Consider the following 16,722-nt stretch of genomic DNA (forward strand, 5'->3'; position numbering starts at 1 on the left):
CTCACCATCCTTGTGAGCTAAGGATGGGATATTTGGAGGAGCCTATATGTCTGTCTGCTGAGACATCAGCAGCCTGGCCCTCCTTGGTCCTACCCTGGGTAGGAGGGGGCTGATCATATGTAATATGGTCAATCTCTAGGGCATTGTCCTGCTTGATAGAGCAATATCGCTGCACATTGCCTCTGCCATTCATGACTGGCCTTTAAACCTTTTAGTGAGGATGAAATCTGTATGGTTCATCCAAGATTATCCTTGAATATATTACTAAAGGCTCTAAACCAAAAGGGCATATGAGTGCACTAAAAGCCTGTATATTAATGAATGAATAAATGAACGTTTCGAATTAATGTTATTATTCATTGAACGCTTATAATTTCACTAAAAATGATTATGACAGTCCCTTTACAAAATGAACCAAATATGGCCTTATATAAATTATTCACTTTAAAGGATAAACCTTTTCAGTTACGCAAAAATATTTTAGTTATTATATATGAGAGAGAGAGAGAGAGAGAGAGAGAGAGAGAGAGAGAGAGAGAGAGAGGATCGTTTTATAGATGCAACAATTTTTTCTATAAAATATATATTAAATTGTAAGAGGGCTGAAACCTGACTATTTTATACTAGAAAACTGATGATATTACACACACACACACACACACACACACACACATATATATATATATATATATATATGTGTGTGTGTGTGTGTGTATATATATATATGTGTGTGTATATATATTGTGTGTATATGTGTGTGCGTGTGTGTGTTGGTCTCCGTGGCTCACACGCACACCATGAGCAGGCAGTGACACTGGATGTTGGCGGGAGAGGAAAGAAAAGAGAAGTAGCTCGTTTAAACGCGTAACTTGAGCTCACATCATGAGTAATAATTCTCGATGGAGACATAGAAGATCAGTATGAACTAGCTGGGTTTTATAAATATTATTTCCTTTGTAAAGAAATCTTGTGATTTATATGAAGAGATTTATTTCTATTATAAATTGATGGTGGTTTTGGACAGTGTTTGTTCTAAGTTGTTTACACTATATACATAATAATAATAATAATAATAATAATAATAATAATTGACCTTATATAATAAAGAACAAGTGTCTAGTTATATATATGAATATATAAATACATACACACACACACACACACACACATATATATATATATATATATATATAGATATATATATATATGTATATGTATATGTATATATATATACATAAAGTCATCTCTCTTTCCAGTCACGCTGAGTAGCATCGCTAGACTTATGGTCTTTCACCGCCACTCGGGTAAGGAGAAGGAGCAGTCATACCCTGGTGAGAAGGGGTACGCGATAGGTATACTCGGAAACCACAACTGCCGTGTTATAATTAGTAAACGCAGAAGGGGTGGGAAGGTTTGAATCTATGTGCGTGCACATCTAACTAAATGTTTAGTTGATGGGTCGTGTACACTATATAATAACTATAATAATTATAGCATAATTATAATAATAATAATTATGATACCAATATATAAATAGAATTACTCAAATATATCATCAATATTGGGGTTTTGATACATTCATATATATATATATATATATATATATATACGGGGATAAATCGTACATAGATTATCTCTAAATTTAACCTAAATTCCCAAGTCGTAAAATCTGTTTTTAACCTGTAATTCAACTCTCAAAGTCCACATGTCATCCCGAAATCACCTGATCTCCTTCCTAACTCTGCTTATTAAGGTTAAAACGATTTTAATCTCATCAAACGCACCTGGCCAGCCAGTGAAAATGTCGAGGTCGGAACAGGTTTCCTAGCAGTGAACGCATCCAGTAAACACGTGTCACGTGACTTGGGTTGCCATTCACTCCTTCTACAGTATATAAGTGGTCATTCTAACATGCTTTACACATTCGAACTCATCATCCTGCAACATGAAGACTGTGAGTAGAATGAAGCTTTATCTAATTTTAAACTAATAGTATGATTTCTATAATTTTGGATAGGATTTTTATATGCAAAGTTATTCTTGCGGATTTTTTTCTCTATTTTAGGCCACCTTTTTCGCTCTGTTGGCTGTAGCCCTAGCTGCCCCTAGGCCTGAGAATCTAGAGGCAGCAGGAGGGGTTGCCCCACTTCCAATTGCCATCGTCCGACAAGTACAGGTCAATCCAGATGCCCTCGGAGCCCACAGCTCCGACTTCGAATCCGCTAATGGAATCGTCTTCCAGTTCTCTGGATCCGAGGGAGTCCTCGGTGGAGCCAACATGATTGGATCTTACAGGTGAGGTATTTTGACATCATTAATCATTTCGAGATTGACTTCAAAAGGTCTGTATCATGAAGTCACCCATGATTATTTATTTTAAGACTTCAATAGCTCTTTATTGTTTACATGAAAAATTATAGAAAATGAAATATGGAGTTTTAAATTCCATCAGGCTGACATGTCTTTTTTTTATGAAAGATGTTTCAATGTTGTTTCTGTTCTTAAAATATTTTATCCTAATTATTCATTACTTCTCTTGTAGGTTATTTATTTCGTTATATCCTTTTATCACTGGGCTATTTTTCCCTGTCGGAGCCCTTGGGATTATGGCATCCTGCTTTTCCAACTATGGTAGTAACTTAGCTAATAATAATAATAATAATAATAATAATAATAACTTATCTTCCAAAAATCTTCCAGTTATCCTCAAGCCGACGGAACCTTAGCTTCAGTCTCCTTCGTGGCCGACGAGAACGGATTCCAGCCCCAGTCCTCGTTGTTGCCAGTGGCTCCAGCCTTCCCCCACCCAATCCCACAGTTCGTCCTCGACCAGATCGAGTTCGCCCGTCTCGAGGACGAGCGCAGAGCGAAAGAGGGAGCAATCCAGGCCTAAGAAAGATTTGCTAGAGCCTGGAGTTGTCCTCGTTTGGAATCTGTTTGTTATTATGAATGTTTATCTATTATTTAAACGCTGACCGATTGCGACACAATAAAGCTATTGCGTGAAAGGAGTTGTTTTAACTATCCATTGTCTGGTCGAGTAAAGAGACAAGAAGCTAAAAACAATTGATATTGATGATCAAGCCAGTTCATCCAATGCCTCTTGGATAATTAGCATCTAGTCTCATTGATGAGTTAATTGGTTGTCGATGAACCAAGATGATTCTCAAGATAGGATATCTCTTGATCTTGTGATGCTCATTCGATGCTCACCGGAGCGTGACATTGTGGAGCATTGGGATAATTGGAGAGGAGAAGAGGCAAAATATTTTTTTCAAACAATTTCAACAAGAGTGATGCTGCTATCGCAGGTGTGTTTGCTATAAAGTAGCTTTGGGCTTTATTTATATATTAATTAATATGTTCGTTCATTTATTGTAGACGCAACAGAAACATTTTAATCACCAAACTGTTTCCTTTCATATTCCGATTTCTCTCTCTCTCTCTCTCTCTCTCTCTCTCTCTCTCTCTCTCCTCTCTCTCTCTCTGTGTCAGTAATAACAAAACTGCTTGTTTCTTTCTGTCTGTATTCTTGTGAACAGGGCTTCGATTTAATGTACGTACCTAAAAGTTTCCTCTTCGATTCTGTAAACCCAAAACAGGATTGTTCACTGCGCTCAAATTTTTAAACTCACAATTTCAACTTGCCTATTCGGGTTTTCTCTCTTCATATTCTATTCCTAGATAGCACCTTATTAAAATTAAATATTTATATATTCAATCTTCTAAATTGAATTGTAAATTAACCGATAATTAATATTTAAAAAAGTGATGAATCCAATCTTGTAAGCAACGAACGAATCCTGATAACACGAGAGTCCAGCAATTTCTCAGAATGTAAACAACGGACGTCTCAACGACGAAGATACCAGAACATCATACAATGAAGATAAAATTCTCGTTTATAACGGATGCTATCTTCCACTTATCACTCTTTACACGAAACAAGCAAAAGAAGATAATTCCTCGCCCAATGTCTCTCGTTACAAAACGAGCCAGCCTCGTTTACTTTGGCATTTAGCGACCATGAAACTTTAAACGACCTGTTGGCTGGGGGGTAAAGATTAGAAGCAAAAAATATGTACCGGATCCTAATACTGTATGCGGTGCAATTTCATTAATTGGTCGTAAATTTTCTGGAGTCTCAGTGACTGCTGCCTCACCAAAGTCGCCAAATTGGAGTTGACACAACACCTAAAAAAAAGAAAAAAAAAATAATAATTTTGTTGGTTAGGGTTGCATATTAAAATCATATTTACTTATCTCTATATGTTAAAAACTTAGGTAAATCTACATAGTTTGTGTGACTAATTAGGGTTGTGGTGGCCTGGTGGTAGCATCCTTCCTTTGTGATTGCCAGACAGGGGTTTAAGTCTAACTCAAACTCGTTTGTTCCTTTGGTTGCTGCAACCTCACTATCCTTCAAAGCTAAGGAGGGGGGGGGGGGGGCTTGGGGGAGCCTATCTGTTGAGTCACCGGCAGCCATTGCCTGGCCCTCCTTGGTTCTAGCTTGGGTGTATATATGGTCAATCTCTAGGGCATTGCCCTGCTTGATAGGGTAACGTCACTGTCCCTTGCCTCTGCCATTCATGAGCGGCCTTGAAAACTTTTAAGATTGCCCACGGAGAACATTAATGATGATACGTCACTTTGTAATATGGTAATCGTCCTCCAACCCAGAGTGGTACGGAACGTCCCAGGGTCGGGACCTACTGTCTCGGTCTTCTCAAAGATTGCCTTTTTAAAAACTTATTGTTGCAGATATTTTAGCTTTATTCTATTCTATCTTATGCATGTTTAATCTCCCCTATATAATAAAGAGCAAGTGTCTGGTTTTGTGTGAATATATATATGTATGTATATATATATATATATATATATATATATATATATATATATAATATATATATATATATATACATGTGTGCGTGTGTGTGTATGTATATATATATTATATATATATATATATATATATATATATATATATATATGTGTGTGTGTGTGTGCGTGTATGTGTGTTTGTGTGTATATATATACACACACATATATATATATATATATATATATATATATATATATATATAGTATGTGTATTTATATATATGTATATATATATATATATATATATATATATATATATATATATATATATATATATATATAATCCGGTCACGCTCAGCTCTCCCCATCCCCCGGGTAGGTGGGAGAGGGAGTAGTCATACCCTGGTAAGAGGGGGTGCGTGTGTGTGTGCATATCTATCTAAATATTAAACCATAATTTTTGACAGGTCGCGCACACTAGTTTTGATATACATTGCTTCATTTTAGTCAGTTTTAAAAGATGGAACCAATTTCTTTTATCGCAATTTTACCCATTTGAAATTTCATATCCTAATTGATTGATTGATTTAAAGTTTTCAGGCATCCTGACATCTAAGGTCATATCCTAAATGATATCCTATTTTTCTAGGGACTAACAATCATTTATATCTACTTCATCAATTATTCCTCTAATATCTAGTTTACAAAACAATTTCTAACTTCGTTTTACGTGGTGGGACCAAATTTCAACACCCTAGAATTCATAACCAATTTGTAATATCAGTTTGTCATTTATAACCAATTTTCATTATAGTTCTTCCACATATAACCAATTTTCAGCTTCAATCTTACATTTATAACAAATTCTAATACTGTATATAAATAACATTTAAAATTATTTTACTTGTGACCATTTTTCAATATCTTAAAATTCATAACCAATTCGTAATATATATATATATATATATATAATATATATATATATATATATATATATGCATTTATTACCAGTTAACATTACATTTCTTCCATATATAACAAATTTGTAGCTTCAATCCTACATGTATAATCAATTCTAGTATACAACCATCTTTGAAGATTATTTTGTGTGACAGTTTTCAACATCCTAGAAGTTATAACCAATAGGTAACATCGTTCCCCATATATAACCAATTTAAAGCCTCAATCGTGCATTTATAACCAATCCTTACAATAGTTACAAGAAAATTGGATTTTATAAACAATTTTTCATTCCTATTTCTACCAAAACCTTTCCCATCTCATCCCCAATCTGAATCAAGCCATGTGGCGCCATCTGGCAACGTGTCACTTCAGATTCCTTGGTAATCCTTTCAGAATTCGTGTGTTTATGGTCCTTGGCAAAAAGCCGAAGCGCTACTTCGCAGCAATACTGAAAACGCATGCTTAGTCAATAGCGGATATAAGGTACGTGTAAGTATAGTCTATTATATCATTATATACTATGTGTTTAGTGGACATTAATGTTCAAGTGTAATGATAGTTTTATGTCATGTGTAAGTAATATAGTTCCTGAAATATTACTGTAATACTTTTCGTTACTTGTCTGTGACATTAATTTGAGGTGTTATCTACCAGTGTGGTATTTTAAAGTACAGGAGGACTGTTTAAACGTTTGAGGAAAAGTTGGCGAGTTTAATCATTCAAAAGTGTCTGAACACATTACTTTAGGGTATTAAACTGAGAGTTCTCGCAATGGTCTTCATATTAATTTTTGTAACTATTTTATTGGATTCTTGCATCTTTAGTTATACAATCTTGGTGGTATTTTGCTAATTTAGTTCTTGGGGATTTGTATTTTTAGTTGCAGCTTAATAACTAACTCTTCTCATCAAACCCTTGCCCTGAATCTACCAGATTAAATTAAATGAGAAATACTTTTATGAACTTTAATTTTAACCAGTTTGGCTCATAAAGTTCGCTTAGATATATATATAAGAGGAAACCAGTTTATTCAACTAATCTAAAGACTATAGCATTTTGCTGAAAAGGTTAGTTTATAGACCTGGGTTAAGACAATTTATTGCCATAAAACTAAAACATTCTCAAATTTAACATTAGATTTCTTGGCTTCTCATGGAAATATTTATTTTCAGGTGTCAATAACAGATTTTGAAAATATCTGTTCAAGCAATGACATTTAATTGTGGCTTTTTATAGTATCCAGTAAACTCCGATAACTGATCATCGACCAGTAATCCTACACAAAACTCTCTGAAGAATCAACAGTCAGGACCAGAGGTCTACTTGGCGAAGTATAGACATGGTGAGTGTTAAAATAATTTCAACATAGGTTTTAGGGCAACAATGGCTTTTCATCAGTATTAGATACTGTACTGACGTTTAATGAGGTAATTATAGTTAGTTTTAAGACCATTTGGGCAGAAATTTAATGCAAAACTCAACTTTTTGGATGTTGACGTGAGGTTGACCTAATAATGTGCTTATATGGAGAGTGTTCAAAGCCTTTCATTATAGGCTTTAGGGTAAGTCTGGCTATTCATCAGTAATTTAAGATACTGTACTGGCGTTAATAGTTAACGGCAGTCAAGTTTATAGGCAATTTGGTAAGATGGTTCATTGAGTTTATTACGATTTTACAAGTTAGTGTTAGGTTAGTTATCTAACCTAAGTTTTTTGCAATTAGTATTTAGTTAGCATTGAGATCTAGTGGTTGTTTTTAACCTAGTGTAGCTTTCAAATGAAATACTTAGTGCAGCATTTTTTATTGGTAAATGCCTTTATCTTTTGTCTCTATAGCTGGTTAGGTCGATAGTTTTAAAGTTTAATTGTGAAATTTTATTGGCTGTTAAGAAGGTTGTTGCCAAGAGTTAAAATTTGGTATAATCATATTTAACTAGGTCTTTGAAGGCTACACTTTCTTCCTCTCAGGTTTTTAAAGTATATACTGTAGATATTTTTTAATAATTCTGTTAGTCAAAACCGCTTTTCTTCATTTTGATTATTTTTTAACAAATTGGAGATGTGGTTAAGAAACTTCAAGTACCCAAGTTTTGATCAGATTTTCATCATTCAAAACATATGAAATCGGTTCGTATTGTTAGTTAGGAAGATGGGTCTTCTAGGAAGTAATAGAAATTAAGTAAAATTTGGTGAATGTAGCCATAGTATTTAATCTAGGTTTTGTCTTAAACCAATATTTTCTTGCGACTTATCGCAAATTGTTCTTATCCAGCTCAAATATAGCGAAAGCTACTTTTTCAATCATTAAAATGTTGATGTAATAAGCAATCAGTTTACAAATTTTAATTTTCAATTTATATATTGTTAATCCATTAACCTACAAACTTTACCTTGCTTGATTAATGCTTCGAGTAAGTTTGCATTGCGAAAACTGTAAGTTTGCATTGCGAAAACTGTAAGTTTGCATTGCGAAAACTGTAAGTTTGCATTGCGAAAACTGTAAGTTTGCATTGCGAAAACTGTAAGTTTGCATTGCGAAAACTGTAAGTTTGCATTGCGAAAACTGTAAGTTTGCATTGCGAAAACTGTAAGTTTGCATTGCGAAAACTGTAAGTTTGCATTGCGAAAACTGTAAGTTTGCATTGCGAAAACTGTAAGTTTGCATTGCGAAAACTGTAAGTTTGCATTGCGAAAACTGTAAGTTTGCATTGCGAAAACTGTAAGTTTGCATTGCGAAAACTGTAAGTTTGCATTGCGAAAACTGTAAGTTTGCATTGCGTTATCAAGGGTTAAAGTAAATTCATGAATTCAAATTTTTATATTAAACTGTTACCAAACTTAACCTTTCCAAATGTCCACCTTTGTCAAGGTGGCTGCCGCTGCCAAGACAAAGGTGGACATCACGTTATGCATAGCATGAGAAATCATGCTATGCATAACTGGGAAGGTTAAGAAAAACCTACTAATGAGTTAATTCCTTTTCAGATATTTGTTGGGTGGTTTTTTGTACGAGGTTTTCTAGGATTTACTGGTCTGGAGATGGACATTACGTAATTCGAAAGACTAGATTTGAAAGTAGCTCGTGAATAGCTGTTATTGGATCAGGATAATGCGCAAAGACTGGCCATATATATGATGGCCCGAAAGCAATGGCTGGTGGCCCGAAAGCAATGGCTGGTGGCCCGAAAGCAATGGCTGGAGGGCCATGGAATGGCTGGAGGGCCATGGAATGGCTGGAGGGCCATGGAATGGCTGGAGGGCCATGGAATGGCTGGAGGGCCATGGAATGGCTGGAGGGCCATGGAATGGCTGGAGGGCCATGGAATGGCTGGAGGGCCATGGAATGGCTGGAGGGCCATGGAATGGCTGGAGGGCCATGGAATGGCTGGAGGGCCATGGAATGGCTGGAGGGCCATGGAATGGCTGGAGGGCCATGGAATGGTTGCTGGAGACTCAACAAGTAGATTTAAAGGCGCTCCCAAATTTCATCCTTAGCTCACAAGGACGGCGAGGTTGCAAACGCTACTAGAACCTATTGACCTTCAAGGGATAGTTTCCAATAGGCTCCTACAATCCTTCGTAGCTTCCCCCCCCCCCCCCACCCGCTATGGGTCTGCCTCGACTTGCTGTCATAATTCTAGTGAATTTTATTTTATGGCAAGTTCGTTTCTGCTTTGCAGAATGAACAAATTATCCAATGCATTACAGCGGTAATTAATGTTCATGAATTTTGGATGGTGATCTGTTTGAACTTCAGCTGCTTTTATGTAAAGTAATACTTAAGTTTTGCTAAGTTTTCAAAATTTTCAGATTTTCTTAGTATGCAAAATCCGATTGTAATCTTTACATGAAGTTACTTTATTATTAAAGAAAGTGTCTGGAACTTGTTAAATTACTAATTTTGTTTTAAACTAAATGTTTTAATAAAAATATATAAGTAGTTTCCAAACTAATTTTCTGCCCTTTTCTATGAAGCGTTACTCAGGGTTAACGCTTTTAACATATATTAAAGTTGAAATTTCCAAATTTTATTTCTTCAGCCTGAAGGTTTACATACTCAATATTCTTAAAGCTACCTAGTTATGACCATGGTTAATGTAAAAATTCAAGCACGAGAAAGTTCTCAATAATGGAAATAAATTTTGAAAAACCTAAGCCTTGGATACTAGTTAGGCTAATAGTTAATGCAAACTGGTCCAGGAAAGGAACTTAAAAGTTACTCAAACTTAATAGGATGCTTATGTATTCAAAGGCCTTAAACAATGGTATTTTCCATAAACGTTATTATAAGATACTCAATTTTAAAGTATTGTTTTTTCATCGGAGTCTGTATTATATAACTAACTTACATATTCTAAACTTTTGAATTTTTTTTTCCTCTTTTATCAAGGGACTAAGCATGAAAATTGAGCCTTGAAAGTTTAAAATTTTCAGTCTTTAAGAATAAAACTCTTTACATCCTCGGCGCTAGAACGTATACTAGCCAAAAATCTATAAATGATACCTTAAGAGCCATGGCAGAAACCAGAGGGTGTAATGCAGTTTTCTTAGAATTAAAATCTTTAATTATTTTATGATTAATTGGTAGACTCTAAAACAAAAATATTATCAAGACCAAAGCTGGATAAATAGAATTCATCTAGAATAAGTTCGGATGGATGAACGAAAAGCTTGTGATAGCGAGGCCTTCTCCATCATGAGGCTCAATACCACACAGTATAATAGAAGTTTTATTCCAGCTGTTACCAAGTTGTGGAATTGTCTTTCTAATCGGGTCGTTGAATAAGTAGAACGTCAGTTCAAAGTTGGAGCAAATGATTTTATGTTGACCAGGCTGACAAGAGTGTCTTTATAGTTTATATATGACATATCTGTTTTTGACTGTATTTAGAATGATTTATTGGTAATTTATTTACTTATTTACTTTCCTCACTGGGCTATTTTTCTCTATTGGAGCACTGGGGCTTATAGAATCTTGCTTTTCCAACTAGGGCTGTAGCTTGGCTCGTAATGTTTTCTAGGGAAAGTTTTCCTGTAAATGTAGGAAAATTTATTGTTCAGAGGGCTGAGACTGGATGCAGTATCTTTGGAAGGTCTTGGTTTTTTTTTTTAAGCGAAACGTTAAAACAAAAATTATCAAAGCAAAGCTTTACTGAATTTGCGCGAGTTTCCACGAAAACTTTTAAATATAATCAAAAGGCTTTCAACAACTGTTAAGGCATGTATGAAAGTGGGTCCACAACTCCACACGGTCGAACAGTGTGTCGGGACGTCGTGTGCGTTGAAATGATTGAAGTTGATATGGTAACAGTGGTACCAGGTGAAGTTGAATATCAGGATTTCTACTCCTTTTACCAGACAAAAACCGGAAGAAATGTCCGAAGCTGATGTTCACTGGCATCTGTTATGTCTTCTATGTTACTGTTTTAATCTACTCGAGAATCAAGTAGTTAATAGCTTCAAGTAAGGAACATCATAACCATAGTACACCATAAAGTTAAATCACTATCCAATAGATTAAATTATGCAGCATGAGAATTCCTGATCCTTTGAGAAAAATGGAATGGGACATGGAAGGACTAGTTGCGAAGACGGAGTGAAAAGAGAAGCCACTCATACATTTTAAAGGAGAAACAAATTGATTATGAATAGGACTTCAAAAACTATATACTGATGGGACCAAACGCTTCATACATCTTATCGGATAACTTAAACGTTTTATAACTAAACGGGACACGTGCATGAGAGGAAGCATTTACCTAGAAGCATATGCCTGACTTAAACTTTCGGTGAGCTGAGGATGTTATTGTTATTAACGTGCAATGTGTAGCCTAAATTATTCCAAGAAATAACTAATGTTTGAGACTGGTCATACTTCGGATTGTGTTAACTAAATCCATTTTGTTTGTGAGAGAGAGAGAGAGAGAGAGAGAGAGAGAGAGAGAGAGAGAGAGAGAGAGGATGAGTTCAACCTTTACTTCTTCCAACTTAATTCATAAGAGAAACTTTACAGTTTATGTATAATGAATTTTTACCACGTAGGTGTATGTGTGTGTTTGTATGAGAGAGAGAGAGAGAGAGAGAGAGAGAGAGAGAGAGAGAGAGAGAGAGAGAGAGAGAGAGAGAGAAAGAGAGAGAGAAAGAGAGAGAGAGAGAGAGAGAGAATTATGTATTTTCCTCACGATCAAACAATAATTCGAGCAAATGAGGGACTTCGGTGTCCATAATGAAACTCATTATGCTATGCTATACTGGTATATCGAAACGCCATAATTTGGTTATGCAAATGTTTTCTGTACCAACCTCCGACTTTTTTAATTTCTCCTATTTGCGTAGCTCTTCCTTGTAATGAACCATTATGGATAACGTATTCTTTTCGACTTGTAAACCAGTTACAGACATTCCACTCCTCGGAAGTTCCGACGTTATTCTATTTATTGCTGCTATAAGTTTATTTCTGTCTTTGCAAAACATTTGCTTTGATGTTTTATAAGCATAGGCTCTGCCAGTACTGTTTGGTTAACAACTGAGCCTCTCTTCTATCTCAAAGTCAGCTTTCCTCCTTAACGGGGTTACAACTATAGTCCATTTCTTTTAGCGATGCATATTTGCACCGACTCGCAGCGGCGCCCTTTTAGCTCGGAAAAGTTTCGTGATCGCTGATTGGTTGGAATTATCTTGTCCAACCAATCAGCGATCCAGAAACTTTTCCGAGCTAAAAGGGCACCGCTGCGAGTCGGTGCAAATATGCATCGCTAAAAGAAATGGACTACAGTCATGTTTACAGAGAAGGTGATACCTAATCTCAAGTCAGTTAGTTAATCCGGTAAATAAGTAGAACTCCGGCCATAGTGCTACTCCACCTCCGGAGAGTGTCTGAAGCTCGGACTCCACGAACATAGGCACTGTCCGATACACCACGTGGTGCTTGTTATTGATGTCATTAACGCTTCTATCACAATGTTAACAGGTAACAATTGTGTTCGACGGACAGTTCGACCGTTTGGACGCATCTTTAGGAGCAGTTTTCATAAAATGAACACTTAAATAATTGTATGATTAATTGGTAGACTCGAAATAAATGATAAAAGAAAAGTAGACAAGCTGGGTGAATAAGATGTATCTAGAACAAGCTTGGATGGATGAACGGCAAACTTAAGAGCTATATGTTCTGGCGGAAAGTATTCCTAAAGCCCTGTCCACACGATCAAGCATGCCCAACGGGCAAACAGGATTTATGATTTTTTGTCATAAGCGTCAATTTTATTGTTTTGTCGTTGTTGACATAGTCAAAAACAAAAACCACGTTATCAGATAACACCGTTACGTTACAGATGGAAGTAACGAGCTCGATTGACCTCCTTGTAACGTCTTCTGTTACGGTCGAAAGCGCACGGGTGAGGAGATCCTGGTTTGATCATCCTATTATGTAGGAAATATATATCCTTTTTTGGCGTAGGAGTGTTTTGAATCCGTTTATATGCTAATGTTATACTAGTTTAAGAGTGTTGTTGCTGGCTCATTACTCTCTCTCTCTCTCTCTCTCTCTCTCTCTCTCTCTCTCTCTCTCTCTCTCTCAATACTGCTAAGACAAAGTGTAGATATGAGCGAGATATATGTTAAACATAAATTAGCTTATATAACCCCTATCTTCAAAAGTGGATCAAGACTAGAGGCAAGCAATTATAGACCTGTTCAGTCTAACATCACATATTATGAAAGTGTACGAGAGGGTAATAAGAAAGAAAATAATGAACCATTTGGTAAAAAATAATTTGTTTAATATGGGTCAACACGGTTTCGTGCCTGGAAAAAGTACACAGATCCAACTGATAGCACACTATGAAAACATATACAAAAATATGATAAATGAAAAAGACACAGATGTGATCTATCTAGAATTTGCAAAATCCTTTGACAAGGTAGACCATAACATATTGGAGAAAAAAATGAGAAAGCATAATATTGTGGGAAAGATAGGAAAATGGGTAAAAGAATTCCTGCAAAACAGAAAACAGATTGTGGTTGCAAATGACGAGAAATCAGATGCCCAGGTAATATCGGGTGTGCCACAAGGTACGGGATTAGCTGCACTGCTGTTTGTTATTATGATTTCAGACATAGACTGTGATGTTGAAAACTCCGTAGTGATAAGTTTCGCCGATGACATAAGAATAAGTAGAGAAATTACTTGTGATGAAGATAGGAACTCACTACAAAGAGATCTAAACAAAATATATGAATGGGCGGAGATAAATAGGATGGTATTTAACTCCGATAAATTCGAATCAATAAATTATGGAAACAGAGAAGGAATGGTGTATGCATACAAGGGACCTAATAATGAGACAATCACAAACAAGGAAGCAATTAAAGACCTTGGTGTAATGTTAAATAGGAATATGTTATGCAACGACCAAATAGCAACACTGTTGGCTAAATGTAAAGCAAAAATGGGAATGTTATTCAGACACTTTAAAACAAGAAAAGCTGAACACATGATTATGCTTTACAAAACTTATGTACGTAGTACACTCGAGTACTGCAATGTGATATGGTACCTACACTACCAAAAGGATATTGCGCAAATAGAGAGTGTACAAAGGTCCTATGCTGCTAGAATAGAAGAAGTTAAGGACCTTGACTACTGGGAAAGACTGCAATTTTTAAAACTATACAGTCTAGAAAGGAGAAGAGAACGCTACATGATAATACAAGCATGGAAGCAAATACAAGGAATTACTGAAAACATCATGGAGCTTAAAATATCAGAAAGAGCAAGCCGAGGTAGATTAATAGTGCCAAAAAATATTCCAGGTAAACTAAGAAAGGCGCACAGGACATTAATCCACTACGCACCAGCATCGATAATGCAGCGACTATTTAATGTGCTGCCAGCTCATCTAAGAAACATATCAGGAGTGAGCGTAGATGTGTTTAAGAATAAGCTCGATAAATACCTAAGATGCATCCCAGACCATCCAAGACTGGACGATGCAAAATACACCGGAAGATGCATTAGCAACTCTCTGGTGGATATACGAGGTGCCTCACACCGAGGGACCTGGGGAACCCAAACAAAAAATAAGGCAATAAGGTAAGGCTCTCTCTCTCTCATTTCACAGTGGCTCACCCGCTTTTTTGGTATCTTGTTCTTAAGCATCTCTCTCTCTCTCTCTCTCTCTCTCTCTCTCTCTCATTGCACAGTGGCTCACTGCTTTTTTTGGTATCTTGTTATTGCATCTCTCTCTCTCTCTCTCTCTCTCTCTCTCTCTCTCCTCTCTCTCTCTCTCTCTCTCTCTCTCTCTCTCTCAATTTTTACCGTGCCTTACCCGCTTTTTTTATATCTTGTTCTTAAGCATTCTCTCTCTCTCTCTCTCTCTCTCTCTCTCTCTCTCTCTCTCTCTCTCTCTCTCTCTCTCTCTCACTCTCTCTCTCTCTAAGTTAACGACCAAGGGGACAATTGATAGAGACATTCAAAATTCTTTAAAGATAAAGCAAATGTAGATTACAACAAATCAGTCCTGGGTTAACGGATCCAAACTGGAATTGTAAAGATACAACACCACTCAATGAGGCAATTTCTTCACATACAAAATAGCAAATACTTGGAAGAGACTTCCAGCGGATGTAGTAAAGAGTAATACGGTAAACGAATTCAAGAATAAGTTAGACAAGATCATAAAAACTCTCTTAAACGTTTAAACGAAATTGCTCTACCCAAGAGCAAATGGAGTCTCCCCAGATGGAGTAAAATGTCTTCGAGGCATCCAAAACCCTTGTAACTCTCTCTCTCTTTCTCTTTCTCTCTCTCTCTCTCTCTCTCTCTCTCTCTCTCTCTCTCTCTCTCTCTCTCTCTGAGGGACCTGGGGGAACCCAAACAAAAATAAGGCAATAAGGTAAGTCTCTCTCTCTCTCTCTCTCTCTCTCTCTCTCTCTCTCTCTCTCTCTCTCTCTCTCTCTCTCTCTCTCCTTCCTTTAATTTTCAATAACCCGTTCTTTTATGATCCAATTACCGTAAACTGCCAATCAAACTCAATTTCCTTCGATAATTTGGGCGACCGAGAAAATAATGGGTTATCATCTGAGCATCTTAAGGAGATGAAAGAGATCACCACAAGTGTGATCTTGGAGGGAGGCTGCCGAGAGATCTTTAAGGCAGTTATTACCTCAGAAGATAATTTCATGGGCCGAGCATTGCTAATCAATTTTATAACTTCAGATAATCCTTTGTCTAATCTGGGCAGTTCTGAAGGAAACAGGAGAACCTTGCTTGATGATCCCGTTCACCTTCTAATTCTGGTAGGTTGCCCTTATTCACAAGGGTATAAGTGTTGCTTCTCAGTTCTTTGAAGTCTCTCAGTGCTTTTTATGTGTTGTATCTCAGTTCTTTGTAAGATTTGCCCGTGTGTTCTTTGTAAGCGTTGCTTTTCAATTCTTTGCACCTTAGTATTGCCTCTCAGTTCTTTATAAGGGCTTCCTCTCAGTTCTTTGTAAATGTTGCCTATCAGTTCTTTATAAGTGTTGCCTCTCAGTTCTTTGTAAATGTTGCCTCTCAGTTCTTTACAAGTGTTGCCTCTCAGTTCTTTGTAACTTAATGTTGACTCTCAGTTATTTTTAAATGGGACCGCTCAGTTCTCTGTAAGTGCTGCCTCTCAATTCTTTGCAAGTGTTGCTTTTCACTTTTTTGTAAGTGTTGCTTTTCAGTGTTTTTTATGTGTTGCCTCTCAGTGCTTTATAAGTGTTGCCTCTCAGTTCTGTGTAATTGATGTCTCTCAGTTCTTACTCACCTATCATCTTTGGAGAATATTGAAATTTTAATATTAAAAGAGGCCCTGTTCCTGGTATACTTGAAACTCTATCTTGTATGGATCAGATGATCGTGACTGATTATATGGAGTGCCCTTCTACAATCGTATTATTGATGCTATATCATTG

At 36.4% G+C, this 16,722-nt stretch overlaps 1 protein-coding gene and 1 long non-coding RNA gene across 2 annotated transcripts; both read left to right on the forward strand.

Moving 5' to 3' along the window:
• The first annotated feature begins 1,843 nt into the window (after positions 1-1,843).
• LOC137658329 (cuticle protein AMP4-like) lies at positions 1,844-3,008 on the forward strand. The gene is made up of 3 exons (XM_068393000.1): positions 1,844-1,954; positions 2,066-2,295; positions 2,701-3,008. Exons 1-3 carry the CDS (start codon positions 1,946-1,948, stop codon positions 2,891-2,893), a joined length of 432 nt encoding a protein of 143 aa, XP_068249101.1. The 5' UTR covers positions 1,844-1,945; the 3' UTR covers positions 2,894-3,008.
• Positions 3,009-6,386: 3,378 nt separating this feature from the next.
• LOC137658330 (uncharacterized) lies at positions 6,387-9,727 on the forward strand. The gene is made up of 2 exons (XR_011047317.1): positions 6,387-7,126; positions 8,770-9,727. It is a non-coding gene; the product is annotated as an uncharacterized lncRNA (long non-coding RNA).
• The last annotated feature ends 6,995 nt before the right edge of the window (positions 9,728-16,722 follow it).

Source organism: Palaemon carinicauda, chromosome 19 (assembly GCF_036898095.1).
Source record: "Palaemon carinicauda isolate YSFRI2023 chromosome 19, ASM3689809v2, whole genome shotgun sequence".
NCBI lineage: Eukaryota > Metazoa > Arthropoda > Malacostraca > Decapoda > Palaemonidae > Palaemon > Palaemon carinicauda.

Coding starts and splice junctions, on each gene's coding strand:
- LOC137658329 (XM_068393000.1), top strand. Junction 2,296..2,700: donor AACATGATTGGATCTTACAG/GTGAGGTATTTT, acceptor AAAATCTTCCAG/TTATCCTCAAGCCGACGGAA.